Here is a 12,240-nt window from a genome sequence, read left to right as displayed (position 1 = left end):
CCACCCAATGCACTGAGAATTTATCCAGGGGTATCAGTTAACAAGATCTCTTACTGATTACAGATGAATAAACATTCGAATTTCTGTGAACAATATCGACTTGTTGTCATTAAAAAATATAATCATATATGGTAGGTTAGGTGCAGAGAAATGGTTCGAAACCTACCCCTCACAAAAATCCTAGTAGTATTTGTGTGGAGAAAGATATAGAAGCGGGCCCATTATCTACCAAGTTTCGAGTCGTGCCCCATTATACTCAGTGGATTTCTCGGTTTAAAAAAAGAAACATAATTATATATGAACACACATATTATCCATAGGTTGTAGATTGATGCTAGGAAGAAGGAAAAAAGGAAAAGAAGAAAGCTGATACGTACACAAAGAACTTCACACATAAAGAAGAATAAACACAAAACAAATTTTTGAAACAATTGAAGTGAAAGATTTTCAATCTCTTAAAGTTCTATCAAATATTTTCAATTTGCCCGTGAAGAAATGATTCCATTATAGACTTCAGCACTACCGTTTAGTTTGTCATTACATTTTGCAGAAATTGAGTTAGGATCTTCTTGAGTCGAACATTAACATCTTCCATACTAATTCTCTCATGAGGCAAGTCATTTGTGCATTCAAAAGCTAATTCCATGATTGATTTGAAGCTCTCTTTCGACATAAAATTTTCGTCATCCAGTGAAAATAAATTAATGTCCACTACATCCACCATTCGGTTTGGTAATGATTGGCATATCCATTTTTTCAAGGTGAAGTCTCCGACAAATAGATCATCCACAGGGCTCTTTCTTGTCAAAGTCTCCATTAACAGAATACCAAATCTATAAACATCTCCCTTGGTTGAGATTTTGCCTTCTGAACCATACTCTGCCAAAAAATTCATGTAATCCCCCCATTAATGAAAATAATTAACGTCGTTTAAAATTTACTCAAATTAACTTGGTAGTAACATTTACCTGGTGCCATGTAGCCAATAGTACCCAAGGTTTTGGTATGTGCTATTAGCGTCTCAGCTGTTAGAAGTTTGGATATCCCAAAGTCACTCACTTTCGCCACCATATCTCCATCCAAAAGTATGTTACTTGGTTTCAAATCACAATGAACGACTACAAACAAATGACCTCCATGTAAATACTCCATAGCAGAAGCCACATCAACCATCACCTTTAATCTTTGAGTTAAATCCAAAAATTTGTCGGGAGAGTGAAGCCAACGATCAAGGCTTTCATTGGGCATGTACTCTAGCACCAACACTTTATAATCAAAATTCGCACAACTACTTATCACCTTAACAAGGTTCCTATGTCGAATGCTTCGTAGAACTTGGCACTCCACATCAAAACTTCTGAATGCATGTTGCATTTCTGCATTGAATACCTTGATTGCCACAACCTTTCCATCTGCAAGTGTCCCTTTGTACACCAATCCAAGGCTCCCCCTCCCAATCAAGTTTGCTTCATCAAAGTTGTTTGTCCCTTGAGCAATATCATGGTACGAAATCCTCATATGTACTTGAACAAATGTATCCACTAGAGGAAGTTCCCTACTCCTTTTTCGATATTTCAGTAACCAAACGATGAAAATGCTGGTCATTGCAACTCCTGAGGCAACTGATGCAAGAACAAAAGTTACAACCCTCTTCTTTTTTGGTCTTTTAGGACTACTGACTCTGCATTGCATCACATGGAACCGGGATGCTCCACATAATGCAGGGTTACCCATAAATGATTCAGCTGTAAAGTTTACGAATGGCCCTCCATCTGGAATTTCACCCATGAGCCCATTGTACGAGACATTGAAATACATGAGATGTTCAAGATTCCTCAAGGACATGGGAATCATGCCGGATAGCTTGTTTCTGGATAGATCCAAGTATTCCAATGAAACTAAATCTTCAAACGATTTAGGTATAGGCCTATCTAACATATTCATTGACAATGAAAGGATAACCAAATTTTGAAGTTGTCCAATTGTGCTTGGAATTTGACCAGAGAACCGATTACCAGATAAATGTAGTATCTGCAAACTCCTTGAGTTTCCCATTTCTAGTGCAAGAGATCCATTTAGAAAATTGGAGGATAAATTGACAACTGAAATATCTTTATTCCTCCAAAAAGTTGGTGGAATACTGGAAATTAGCACATTGGAATCTAAGGAGAGTTCTCTTAAAGAAGAAGGATTTCCAAAGCAACTTGGTACTTCCCCAGAAAGCTGATTTTGGCTCAAGCTAATTATAAACATGTTCTCCAAGTTACACAGGCTAGTCGGTATAATTCCATCTATATTATTATTGTCCAGTTTCAACATTTGCAATTTCCTCAAGTTCCCCAAATCTGGTGGAATCGTACCGATAAGCTTATTATATCCCAAGCTTAACCACCCCAGGTTCCTCAAGTTACTGAAGTTAGTTGGTATATTTCCTGTGATACCATTATTAGCAGCAATGAAATTTTCAAGGGAAAAGGACCAGTTGCCTGAGCCTAGGAATTTTGGAAGACTTGCATTGAATTGATTGCCTCCTATTTGAACGGTCTTCAGATACTTGCAATTGGATAGAGAGGTAAGAAAACTTAACTCGCGCATAGAAGGATCATTTGTCAATTGGTTTATTTGCAAGCTGATGAATTGAAGCTGTTGTAGATTTCCAAGATTCATAGGTACATGCCCAGTAAACAGATTGCGGCCAAGATCAAGATGATAAGCTTGGTGGAATTTACGATGGAGCTAGGAATCAGCCCACTGAACTGGTTTCTCCCAAGATAAAGGCCTTCAAGAATTTGGAAGGCTATGGCCTATGTTTGAGGGAAGTATTCCTGAAAGCTCATTATTTGCTACAAATGCAATCTTTTCTAGTCCAGAAATGTTGAAAATAGACCTTGGAACTTCACCTGATAATCTGTTTGAGCTAAGATACAGTTCTTTCAGATTTACAAGATGTTCAAATTCCCGAGGAATGTCACCCCGTAAACTGTTCTCACCTAGGTCTATCATCTCTAGATTCGACAAATTTCCAATAGATGGTGGAAGAAATCCCACCAAATTGTTCCGTCGGAGACTTAATCTTTGAAGTGCTGATAGGTTATCAATTTCACTTGGTATATGTCCTGTAAAATTTATGTAAATTGTGTGATTATGCACTAAATATTCCAATACTGTGAAGTAGTACTCCTATCACTTAACTGCTAGCTAGATAAAAGTTTTATGCATTATACGTTTATGTCCATATCCTGAAGGGAACAACCCTTGTAACTGTTTCAACATTCTATTGAAGATCAATATGAAATTAGATTCATTCTATAATCTATACTTTAACCATGTTCCTATATTTTTATCTCTGTTGCTTATATACCAAAAGTGAACCATGAAATACCCGACATAGGGTAAAAAGAAAGCAAAAGAACTATGTACTATCTATTGGATTCCGTTTAGACTTAGCATAGACAAGAGCAGAATGGAAGATAAAGATCAATATAGGCGATACCAGCTTGTCGGGATTAAGGCTTACTTATGTTTGTATGTTTACTTAGTTCAATGTTCGCTAGCAGGCTTTTAATCTTATTAAATATCTAAATGCCAGTAGAAAGTGTACGTGTGAGAAATTCTACTATAAGAAAACATGAATGATTGGATATTGGATTGGGACAGGTCTAAATGGAGCGACATGAACATTGAGGATTCATATAATCAACCCAAACTAACATGGGGTTGATGTAGTTGTTCTAACTTGTTTGGAAATGAAGAACAAAGTGTTGCACTAACATTTTTTGCTACTGAAACTTGAATTATTAACATTTTCTATTAAATGATTTCTAAGTGTTTGGAAATTTCAAAGATCTCTAGTGCCGCGAGGTGAGGAGTTAACGTAAAATTTTCCAGTAATATATATCGAAGTTAGTAAATCTCAGTTTAACCTATCAAAGTTGTTAAAGAAGAACATTTTTAGACATAGAGCCAACTGCTTGATTAGTACCTGTTAAGTTATTCCATCCAAGAAATAGATCTTGAAGTTTTGTCGAGTTCCACATTTGACTAGGCAGGTTTCCTGTAGAATACGACATTACAAGACGTTTTGACTAATGATTCTAGCAACCTTTATTGTCAACATTAACCAAAAGGAGCAAAGAAAGAAAATGGCTCAATAACTTTACCTCTGAACAGGTTATATGATAAGGCTAAATATACAAGCTCTTTGCATTTGTCTAAACCACTTGGGAGCTGGCCAGACAATTGAGACTTAGGATAAACAAACTCACATCCTCTTAAATTAAGAAAGAATGGAACTAATTAAGCTATTTATCAGTGACATTTATTTAAATTTTGATACTATTATTTTTTTTCTCAATAAATAAGTGAAAATGTTAAAATGAACTATAGGATGAATTCAATGAATTTAAATTTGATTTTGCAATATTTGAGTTCAAAGAATCTAACTTAGGCACATCTTATGCTCAGCTTAATTCTAATCCAGGTTTTCTTTTATCCGGTATTTGAAATATCTGACTCCACTATTTCAGATTCGTGCTATGGGGGTCAATAAAGGGGGAAAAGCTCTCCCTATAAGGAGTTCTATCTCCATTCTAAATTCTCGAACTCGAGACATCTGATTAATGAAGGAGGGATCACATTTATCCCGCAGAATCCATGTTTTCTTTATTAGACCTAGGTTTATTTATATTTAGCTCAATTTTAAGAGATATAAACGGCGCGGCCAACGTCTAGAAATAAATATAATAAAAGGCATTTTTGGACAAGAGGGGTTGCTCTGATGGTAAGCAACCCCCACTTCCAACCGAGAGGTTGTGGGTTCAAGTCTCCCCAAGAGCAAAGGTGGGAAGTTCTTGGAGGGAAGGATGTCGGGGGTCTATTTGGAAACAGCCTCTCTACCCTAGGGTAGGGGTAAGGTCTGCGTACACACTACCCTCCCCAGACCCCACTAAGTGGGATTATACTGGGTTGTTGTTGTTGTTTGTAATATCCTATGATCTTATCAAGAAAACGATTTCACTTAGGATTGTCATCCTGAAAACCTTGCTCACCAGACAGTAAGATTCAACGGGAAAAAAACCAAATACAGAAGAAAGAAAAGAAAATGTAGTCCAAGAACGTTACCTGTGAGCTCTGATTATATGACAAGGAAAGATAAAGAAGTTGTGTGCATTTATTCAGCCCACTTGGGATTTGGCCTACTAATTGATTATTTGAGAGTGATAAACCCTGCAAATTTGGAACGCTAGTACAAAATTCCGTTGGGATATTGCCAGTAAGACCATTTTGTCCCAAATCCATGATCAATAAGGATGGGGAGACATTGAAAGGAACATGTCCATGTAAATTATTATCAGAAAGATCCAGTATATCAATCTTGTTAAGCAACCCAATACTTGCTGGGATTTCACCAGTGAGATTATTCATTTGCAAGGACAAGTACTCTATGCGCCTAAGACGCCCGATTTCATAGGGGATTTTGCCATGGAAACTGTTGTTTGCAATATCCAGAATCCTAAGGAAGGAGAGATTCCCAATTTCTTTAGCAACGGAACCTCCAAATCACAAGCTTCTGAGGACTAATGCTGTCACTCTTTCATGATGCCTTCTACTGCAAGAAATGCCAATCCAATTGCAAATTTCAGTCCCTTTTGTCCAGTTATTGGACAAAATTTCAAAGGGGTCAAAAGTTATTTGAGACTTGAAGGCTAAAAGAGCAGCCTCATTGGTTGTAATGTTGCTGGAAGCAGCTGCATTAGTTGTCTCCAACAAGTGCATTAACAAAAGGGGTGCTATAACTATATTCATAGTCTTGAAGGCAACCATTTCACTGCAACTTCTCTAGCTAGTTGTGTGGTTAATTATTAGCAAGTTTGTAAGCTTTCTTTTTCAATTAACCATCTATATATATAATGTCTGTAATTGCTTCAACAGTTGTCTAACTGATATTATGCATCGAAGATATCATGTAATGTATTACACACTAGCTAGTTTCTATTGACGTAATATGTTTGAGATTTTTTGTTTTATTTATCACATTGCTGAAATTGACTGCAATTCTCGGGGAATTTTACAGGGATAGTCACTACAAAAAATCGGAATTATTGTGGCGGTTATATTACAGCGGTTCCAAATAACCGCCCCAAAATATAATTAAAAATGACGTTTTACCGGCCGCTGAATTAAATTTTTTTATAGTGGCCATTATTTCGTATTGTGGCGGTTAGAAACGCCGTAATATTTTAATCAAAATATTTTAACTATTCCTTTAATAAGTTTTAGTATTTCCTCCTCACATTTTGAGACTCCCTCCAGAATTTCCCCAATTTCTTTCCCTCCATAAGTCTCGTATATCTTTCCCCCAATTTCTATTTCCCCCAATTCCTTCCCCCGATTCATTCTTATTGAAGGCTGCTGGAATGTAAAACTCACAATCTCCAAACAATTGCAGCTGAGGTAATGCATTCCCCTCTAATAACGCTGGAAACATTTATAGTTTAGCACAAATTGAACTCCCAATTTTCTAACTTCAGATTCTTCTATTTCTCCCAATCTGTTTCTCCGGTTAGAAGAATCGAGATTCAAATTAGAAAAAGTACATGAAATTCATTTAGCAGCTTCAATAATCTCAGGTAATGTAGCGATTAGGGTTCATGTTTAGTACCAAAAGTTCTTTTTCTCTTTATTAGGGTTCATGCATGTAGCGATTTTTCCCAATTTTTTCTAAATTTTTTTCCTCAGTCCGATAATCTATGATTCATTCAGTCAATTAAATATATAACATCCAAAATAGTAATCTATTACTAGAAAAACATTAATTTTCTAATGGTTTCCGTTCTTTATTTTTTTGAGTCCATTTTTTGTTATTTTTCTATTCAATTAGTTTGGTACTTCTTTAAATGTTTGCTGCTTTGTTTGGTATTTTGATTGCATGCACTTAATTTTGATATTTTAATTTGTTATTATTGCTAATATTAACCTAAATATTATATATGGGCTTGATATGTAGCCGAGAGATCAAAAACTGTTGATGAAGCTATTGGGATCGACGTCGACAGTAAAACATTTGAGAGGTATCAGTTTAATTTTGTCCTTTCTTTTGAGCAGATTTCTTTTTATTAAAAAGTAGATTGATTATTTCATTTGTCACTAGCGGATTAGCAGAGCTTTCTGCTATAATAGGTTCAACTTATCTATCAAACGGTTACCAATTGTATAGGTAGAAAGATATGCCATCCAACTGTAAGAATCTGAAGTAGTAAGTTAACTGTTTGACACAGTGTATGAGCAAATTTTTTTAGAGAAAAACTTAGTTCAGATTAAGTGGATATATTCACTAATTATTGCAGGTTATGTCTTTCCTTAGGCTTTATGGATTTTGAAACTAAAAGCAAAAATGCAGGAATAATCTGAAGTTAAACTTTAACTGTACAAGAAACCTAAATAGTACTTTCGTTTCAATTATTAATAGACCATTTCTTAATTTGTTTACCATTTAAAGAGCTGTATTTGACATTCAACAATTCTGCATTTGAAGAGATTACAATATGAGGTTGCATTCAAAATTAATTAATGTAGAAGTGATGTGACTTTTCATGTTAATTAAGTTGGCAATGGCTTTTCAAATTAAGTGGATATATTCAGAGGTTATGTTTTTCACATATAAGCTTTTGAACTATCTTTTCAGTTTTAATATTGTGATGTTATCTTATGTCTTCCTTTCTAGCCATGCCAATTGATAAATCTTGGACTAGCAAACCACGAAACACACCTGAATATGCAGATGGTCTAAGACAATTTTTGGATTTTGCTTTTGAGCACGGGTAAGTTGATGGGCGCGTAATTAAGTGTCCTTGTCCAATATGTGATTTTAACAAGTGTCAAAGAAGAGATGTAGTTGAAGAGCACCTGATTCTTAAACCTTTCCCAAAAAACTGCACATTTTGGTATTGGCATGGTGAAGAATCAAATGCAACCGTGCAACAAACTTCTCAGAGCACCCATATCATAGAAGATAATTTACAGCCCCAAGATCCAATGGAAATTATGATTAATGATGCGTTTGGGTTCACCAGGAACAATGTCAACGAGCCTGGTGTGTTTTCTAATCATATAAATAGAGAAGAAATATTTGATGAAGGGCACGTTGAGGGGCATAATGAAGATTATACAAAGTTTTATGAATTGGTCGAAGATGGCAATCAACCATTATACGAAGGGTGTACGAAGTATTCCAAATTGTCCTTTCTAATCAAAATGTATCATATAAAGTGTCTTTGTCGAATGACTGACAAGGCGATAAGTATGATATTAGAATTGTTATCTGCTTCTTCTTTTGCTAGAACAAATGTTAACAAGCTTTATAGTTGCTTCTGCTACTGCTATCTGCTTCTTCTTTTGCTTCTGCTGCTGCTTCTGCTACTGTATCTACTTCTGTTTCTGCTTCTTCTTCTCTACTACTTCTCTTGCTTCTGCTTTTGCTTATTTTGGTCTTGTATAATAGAATTTCACCTATTTAATTTGTAGGAGCATTTCAAGAATGCACAAATTCGAAAAAATCAACTTCCTCATACTTGTGGTGCTATGAGTTTGGCTAAAAGAAGGGATGCAATGGTAGTTTAAAGCGCTTAACTTAGATAAGATATATGTTCTCAATTAATTACTAACATTATTCGTTTTAAAAATTTCAGAAGGCGATGGGAAAAGCTTTTGATCGAGGCAAAATGTGGACTGAGACTCATAAATGGAAAGATGGGAGTTATGTAACTGATGAGGCTAGGGTGATTGGGGTAAGTAACATTTTTGGTGCCTTCTGCTGTGAAATTATATTTTAATTTTAGATTGGTATTGCTTGTCTAGTGGGTTTCCACAAATATTTCCACTAGCATTTTGATAGTCTGAGATGCATGATAGGTTGTTGGTGACAATATTTTTTGCTGTGAGTTTCGATGTTGATATATATGAAGTCATTTAGTGCGGTTTTTTTGTGTTCTATGGAAATGAGATCTTCTGCTTCTACGGAAATGATATATATGAGGTGATTAGTGTTGTTATGTTAGCAGATTAGTGTTAAATGAGATCTGCTGCTTCTACGGGAATTTTGGCTAGACCATATGGTATAATTTGCATTTCATTTTGGGATGTGGTGTTATGGATCTGTTAATGGTTTGATTCATGTTTTAGCTAGCAGTTTAGTGTATAATTCTTGTCATTTCCAAGTTCCAAGCACCTTCATATTGCTCAGTTTATGCTTCTTCAATTTTTGTAGGAAAGAATTGAAGAAATTCGAACTGAAAGAGCAGAAAGTTTTGATGAACCTTCACCAAATGATGCACTTGGCATAGTATTCGGTCCCGAGCACCCCGGCTGTGTTCGAAGTTTAGGCTTGGGTGTAGTTCCAACTGTAGCATTCAAACAGACATCTGCGAGATACCGTCGTGGTTATGTGGGTTCATCTAGCACTACCGCTCCAACTCCAGCGTGGCAGCAAGAGATAACAGATGTGAAATCAAAATTAAATGCACTAATTAGCTTATATGAAAGGAACATAGAGAATATCCCCGAGGAGTTTGCTCACTTATTTTTCACTCCTCCACAGGTATAAGTTCTCTTGCTACAGTAAAATTTTAGTTACTTGCTTTTCTTATGGTTATATGCCGCAACGTTATCGTATGAGTGCACTAATTTTACTAGGAAGGATAAATACAGTGCTTTGGTTGGAAATGATGGAACTGTGACAATAAAACCTGGACTTGCGGCCAAGAAAATGATGGGCTGCTAATAGAGAAAAGATTGTGTGGGGTTTAAAAAATTTCAGAAGTTTTTACTTGTGGTCATGTTCCAAATTGTAAAGAGAGTTTAAATAGTTAATAGTTGACAAAAAAACAGAAATAAAATACAAAATCTCTCATTAAAGTGATTAGTCGTTTGGCTTCGAATATTCATACAAATAAACTATTATTGGTATATTTATCAGACTAAACAAGAGTCTCATAGTAAATCCAGTCCTACTACTTCAGCTTACCTGTTAACATTTTAGTTATTTGCTTATTAATTGTATTTTTTCTTCCTTTTTTTTCAGGCACCAGATTTAGGAAGTGATGCACCATCAATAGTTGAACTAAGAAGATCTTTAGATGAAAGTAACAATGATGATCGTCCAAGTGTGAATTAGTGATTATTTTATAGGATCAACTATGGATCTTTTGGATATTACTGTGGAAATACAATTTGAAGTATTAATATTTGGATGATGTAATTTTGGTATACTTAAGTGTGAATTTGTGATTATTTTGTTGTATCAACTATGAATCTTTTGGATATTACTGTTGAAATACACTTTGAAGCATTAATATTTGGATGATGTAATTTTGGTATACTTGTGTTTTATATAATGAATATTTTTTCTTTTTTAATATTCTATATTGGGTTTAATTGATTATGAAGAGCTACAGAAGTTTCAAAGCATAGCATTCAATAAATAGGACTCTAAATGTGAAAAAATAGGATTGTGAAAAGGCTGAAGCAGAAAAAACACATTATGGCGGTTTAAACCCGCCTTAATATGCAAAAATAAAAGCCACATTAAAACTGTTAAAATACGGCGGTTTTCACATGTAATTACGGCGGTTTGCCCAAAAATGCCATAATATAATTTTGGCAGACGGGATTGTGGCGCTTTTAAAAGCCGCCGTTAATGTGTATTATGGCGGTTTCAAACCGCCATTATATGCTAAAATAACCGCCGTAATAACCCCGTTTTCTTGTAGTGAGTTAATCAATTTACTCAGTTTTATCTGCTATTCATGTCTAGATTCAAGGTTAAAGAACGGCATTGCGATTAAAATGTCATCATCTGAATCTAAAACCCACGGGATAGATTACTTGACAAAATAATAGTGTTATGGTCAAATTGGGAATCTTGGTTTTCTCAAGAACGTAACTATGAGAGACTATTAGACTAAGACCATTTATAAAGAGAGGAACATAATGGTTAAAAGGAAGTCAGGTAGACAATAGCTCAGGACAAAATCTTAATTTGACGAAAATTACGTAAGAGCTGAATTACAAATTGCATGGCATCACTATACTCGAAGCAGACTCGTTCAAATTCAGCACGAATGCGTTCCTTCTTAGGCTTTAAAACCTTATTTTTGTTCCCCTTTAACTTTTCAAATTTCGGGAATAGGCGACTTAATCAATGCGATTAACATGGTTGAGTAGTCAATTTTTGAAGGAATTAAACTCTGCCTAGTTGTTATGGTAAAACTCGATTGGGCAAAAGCCAGCATTTAAATTATATTCCTTCGAAGTTACTGGGTTCTAAATTAATAATTTGTACATATTCAATAAATTTTTAACGACAAATATAGAGTTTGGACCAAAGCTATTGGGTTCGGCCGAACCTCCGTATGAAACTCTAGCTCCGCCCTTACCTGGCGCCCATATCCCTTTTGGGTATATAAGTTAATGAATCATTAATAGAAGTAGCTAACTTTTTGGGTAGCGAAGGGAAGGCCGGCTTTTTCCGTAGTAATAGTGGGCAGAACTCATGAGATACTACATGTCATTATAGATCAATGTTAATGTCGTTTGGGCGAGATTAATGATCATATGTACGTATTTTCTCAGCAAAAACTTTCATATAATCAAAGGGCGGATGGGAGGTTTGGTTAAGTAACTTTTGTCCATATTGTATTTTATAATAAGAAACTTGCTAAATATCTATAAATATTTTATGGTGCTCTTAATTAAGGTTGCTATTGAAATTCATAAACTTTAAATTCTGGATCCATTTTTACATGTAATATTCAAAGTTTTATTGAACTTAAAATAGTAAAGCTTTATTTCACGTCTACCTACAGGCTACTGCCATATAATTATTGGGTTTGTACCTCTTACTGTTCATTTATACTATATATAACTCGTCAAACCAAAATAGTGTAGGGTCGGTAGATGTATAGGTTTTAAGGAAGAGACTCCTTCAAAGTACAACATAAGCCATGCAATTTCTTTGACCTTTTGTTTAACAACATTGACTATCTGCACTAGAAGTTAGAATAAGCCAAGTAATATAATATTAAAGAACTCCAATTACTTTTGAACAGAGATGGAAGCAAATCTATCTCAAGATTCTAATCAATAATAGTATAACCACATTTTTCAAATCTACGAATACCTGGAAAGTACTACTTGTGATTGCAGTCTCTTTGTAAAGATTGTTAGTTCTTTTTATTAAAGTTA

General features: G+C 35.0%; 3 protein-coding genes across 10 annotated transcripts; 1 reads left to right on the top strand and 2 right to left on the bottom strand.

Moving 5' to 3' along the window:
* Nucleotides 1–526: 526 nt before the first annotated feature.
* Nucleotides 527–2,667, bottom strand: LOC104235399 (probable LRR receptor-like serine/threonine-protein kinase At3g47570). The gene is made up of 2 exons (XM_009789158.1): nucleotides 969–2,667; nucleotides 527–879 (listed from the first exon to the last, which is right to left on the bottom strand). Exons 1-2 carry the CDS (start codon nucleotides 2,665–2,667, stop codon nucleotides 527–529), a joined length of 2,052 nt encoding a protein of 683 aa, XP_009787460.1.
* A 114-nt stretch (nucleotides 2,668–2,781) lies between these two features.
* LOC104235398 (LRR receptor-like serine/threonine-protein kinase RGI1) lies at nucleotides 2,782–5,424 on the bottom strand. Its single transcript, XM_009789157.2, has 4 exons — nucleotides 5,122–5,424; nucleotides 4,161–4,227; nucleotides 3,983–4,054; nucleotides 2,782–3,116 (listed from the first exon to the last, which is right to left on the bottom strand). Exons 1-4 carry the CDS (start codon nucleotides 5,422–5,424, stop codon nucleotides 2,782–2,784), a joined length of 777 nt encoding a protein of 258 aa, XP_009787459.2.
* Nucleotides 5,425–6,288: 864 nt separating this feature from the next.
* On the top strand, nucleotides 6,289–10,412 carry LOC104235395 (uncharacterized). 8 transcript variants are annotated; one of them, XM_070155562.1, is made up of 8 exons: nucleotides 6,289–6,453; nucleotides 6,531–6,629; nucleotides 7,007–7,070; nucleotides 7,724–7,820; nucleotides 8,524–8,610; nucleotides 8,688–8,786; nucleotides 9,266–9,595; nucleotides 10,079–10,412. In XM_070155562.1, the coding sequence occupies exons 5-8, from the start codon at nucleotides 8,581–8,583 to the stop codon at nucleotides 10,169–10,171; spliced, it is 552 nt and encodes a 183-aa protein (XP_070011663.1). In that variant the 5' UTR covers nucleotides 6,289–6,453; nucleotides 6,531–6,629; nucleotides 7,007–7,070; nucleotides 7,724–7,820; nucleotides 8,524–8,580; the 3' UTR covers nucleotides 10,172–10,412. The 8 variants fall into 8 exon arrangements, with proteins under 8 accessions (XP_070011663.1, XP_009787453.2, XP_009787452.2 ...); XM_009789151.2 differs by lacking the exon at nucleotides 6,531–6,629; XM_009789150.2 differs by lacking the exon at nucleotides 7,724–7,820 and having other exon boundaries at nucleotides 6,570–6,629.
* Nucleotides 10,413–12,240: the final 1,828 nt, after the last annotated feature.

This window comes from Nicotiana sylvestris, chromosome 8, assembly GCF_000393655.2.
Source record: "Nicotiana sylvestris chromosome 8, ASM39365v2, whole genome shotgun sequence".
Lineage (NCBI taxonomy): Eukaryota > Viridiplantae > Streptophyta > Magnoliopsida > Solanales > Solanaceae > Nicotiana > Nicotiana sylvestris.
Note: the sequence above shows the minus strand (reverse complement) of the source record. Positions and strands in the feature narration are given on the sequence as shown.

Excerpts from the sequence above, each read along its gene's own strand:
- LOC104235399 (XM_009789158.1), bottom strand. The coding sequence starts at position 2,667 with ATGAATCTTGGAAATCTACAACAGCTTCAATTCATCAGCTTGCAAATA. Across the intron at positions 880-968 it reads TATTGGCTACATGGCACCAG|AGTATGGTTCAGAAGGCAAA; the intron begins GTAAATGTTACT and ends ATTTTTTGGCAG.
- LOC104235395 (XM_009789148.2), top strand. The coding sequence starts at position 8,581 with ATGAGTTTGGCTAAAAGAAGGGATGCAATG. Across the intron at positions 8,611-8,687 it reads CTAAAAGAAGGGATGCAATG|AAGGCGATGGGAAAAGCTTT; the intron begins GTAGTTTAAAGC and ends TAAAAATTTCAG. Across the intron at positions 9,596-10,078 it reads TATTTTTCACTCCTCCACAG|GCACCAGATTTAGGAAGTGA; the intron begins GTATAAGTTCTC and ends CTTTTTTTTCAG.
- LOC104235398 (XM_009789157.2), bottom strand. The coding sequence starts at position 5,424 with ATGAATAATCTCACTGGTGAAATCCCAGCAAGTATTGGGTTGCTTAAC. Across the intron at positions 4,228-5,121 it reads CATATAATCAGAGCTCACAG|CTCCCAAGTGGTTTAGACAA; the intron begins GTAACGTTCTTG and ends TTGTCTGGCCAG. Across the intron at positions 4,055-4,160 it reads ATCATATAACCTGTTCAGAG|GAAACCTGCCTAGTCAAATG; the intron begins GTAAAGTTATTG and ends CGTATTCTACAG.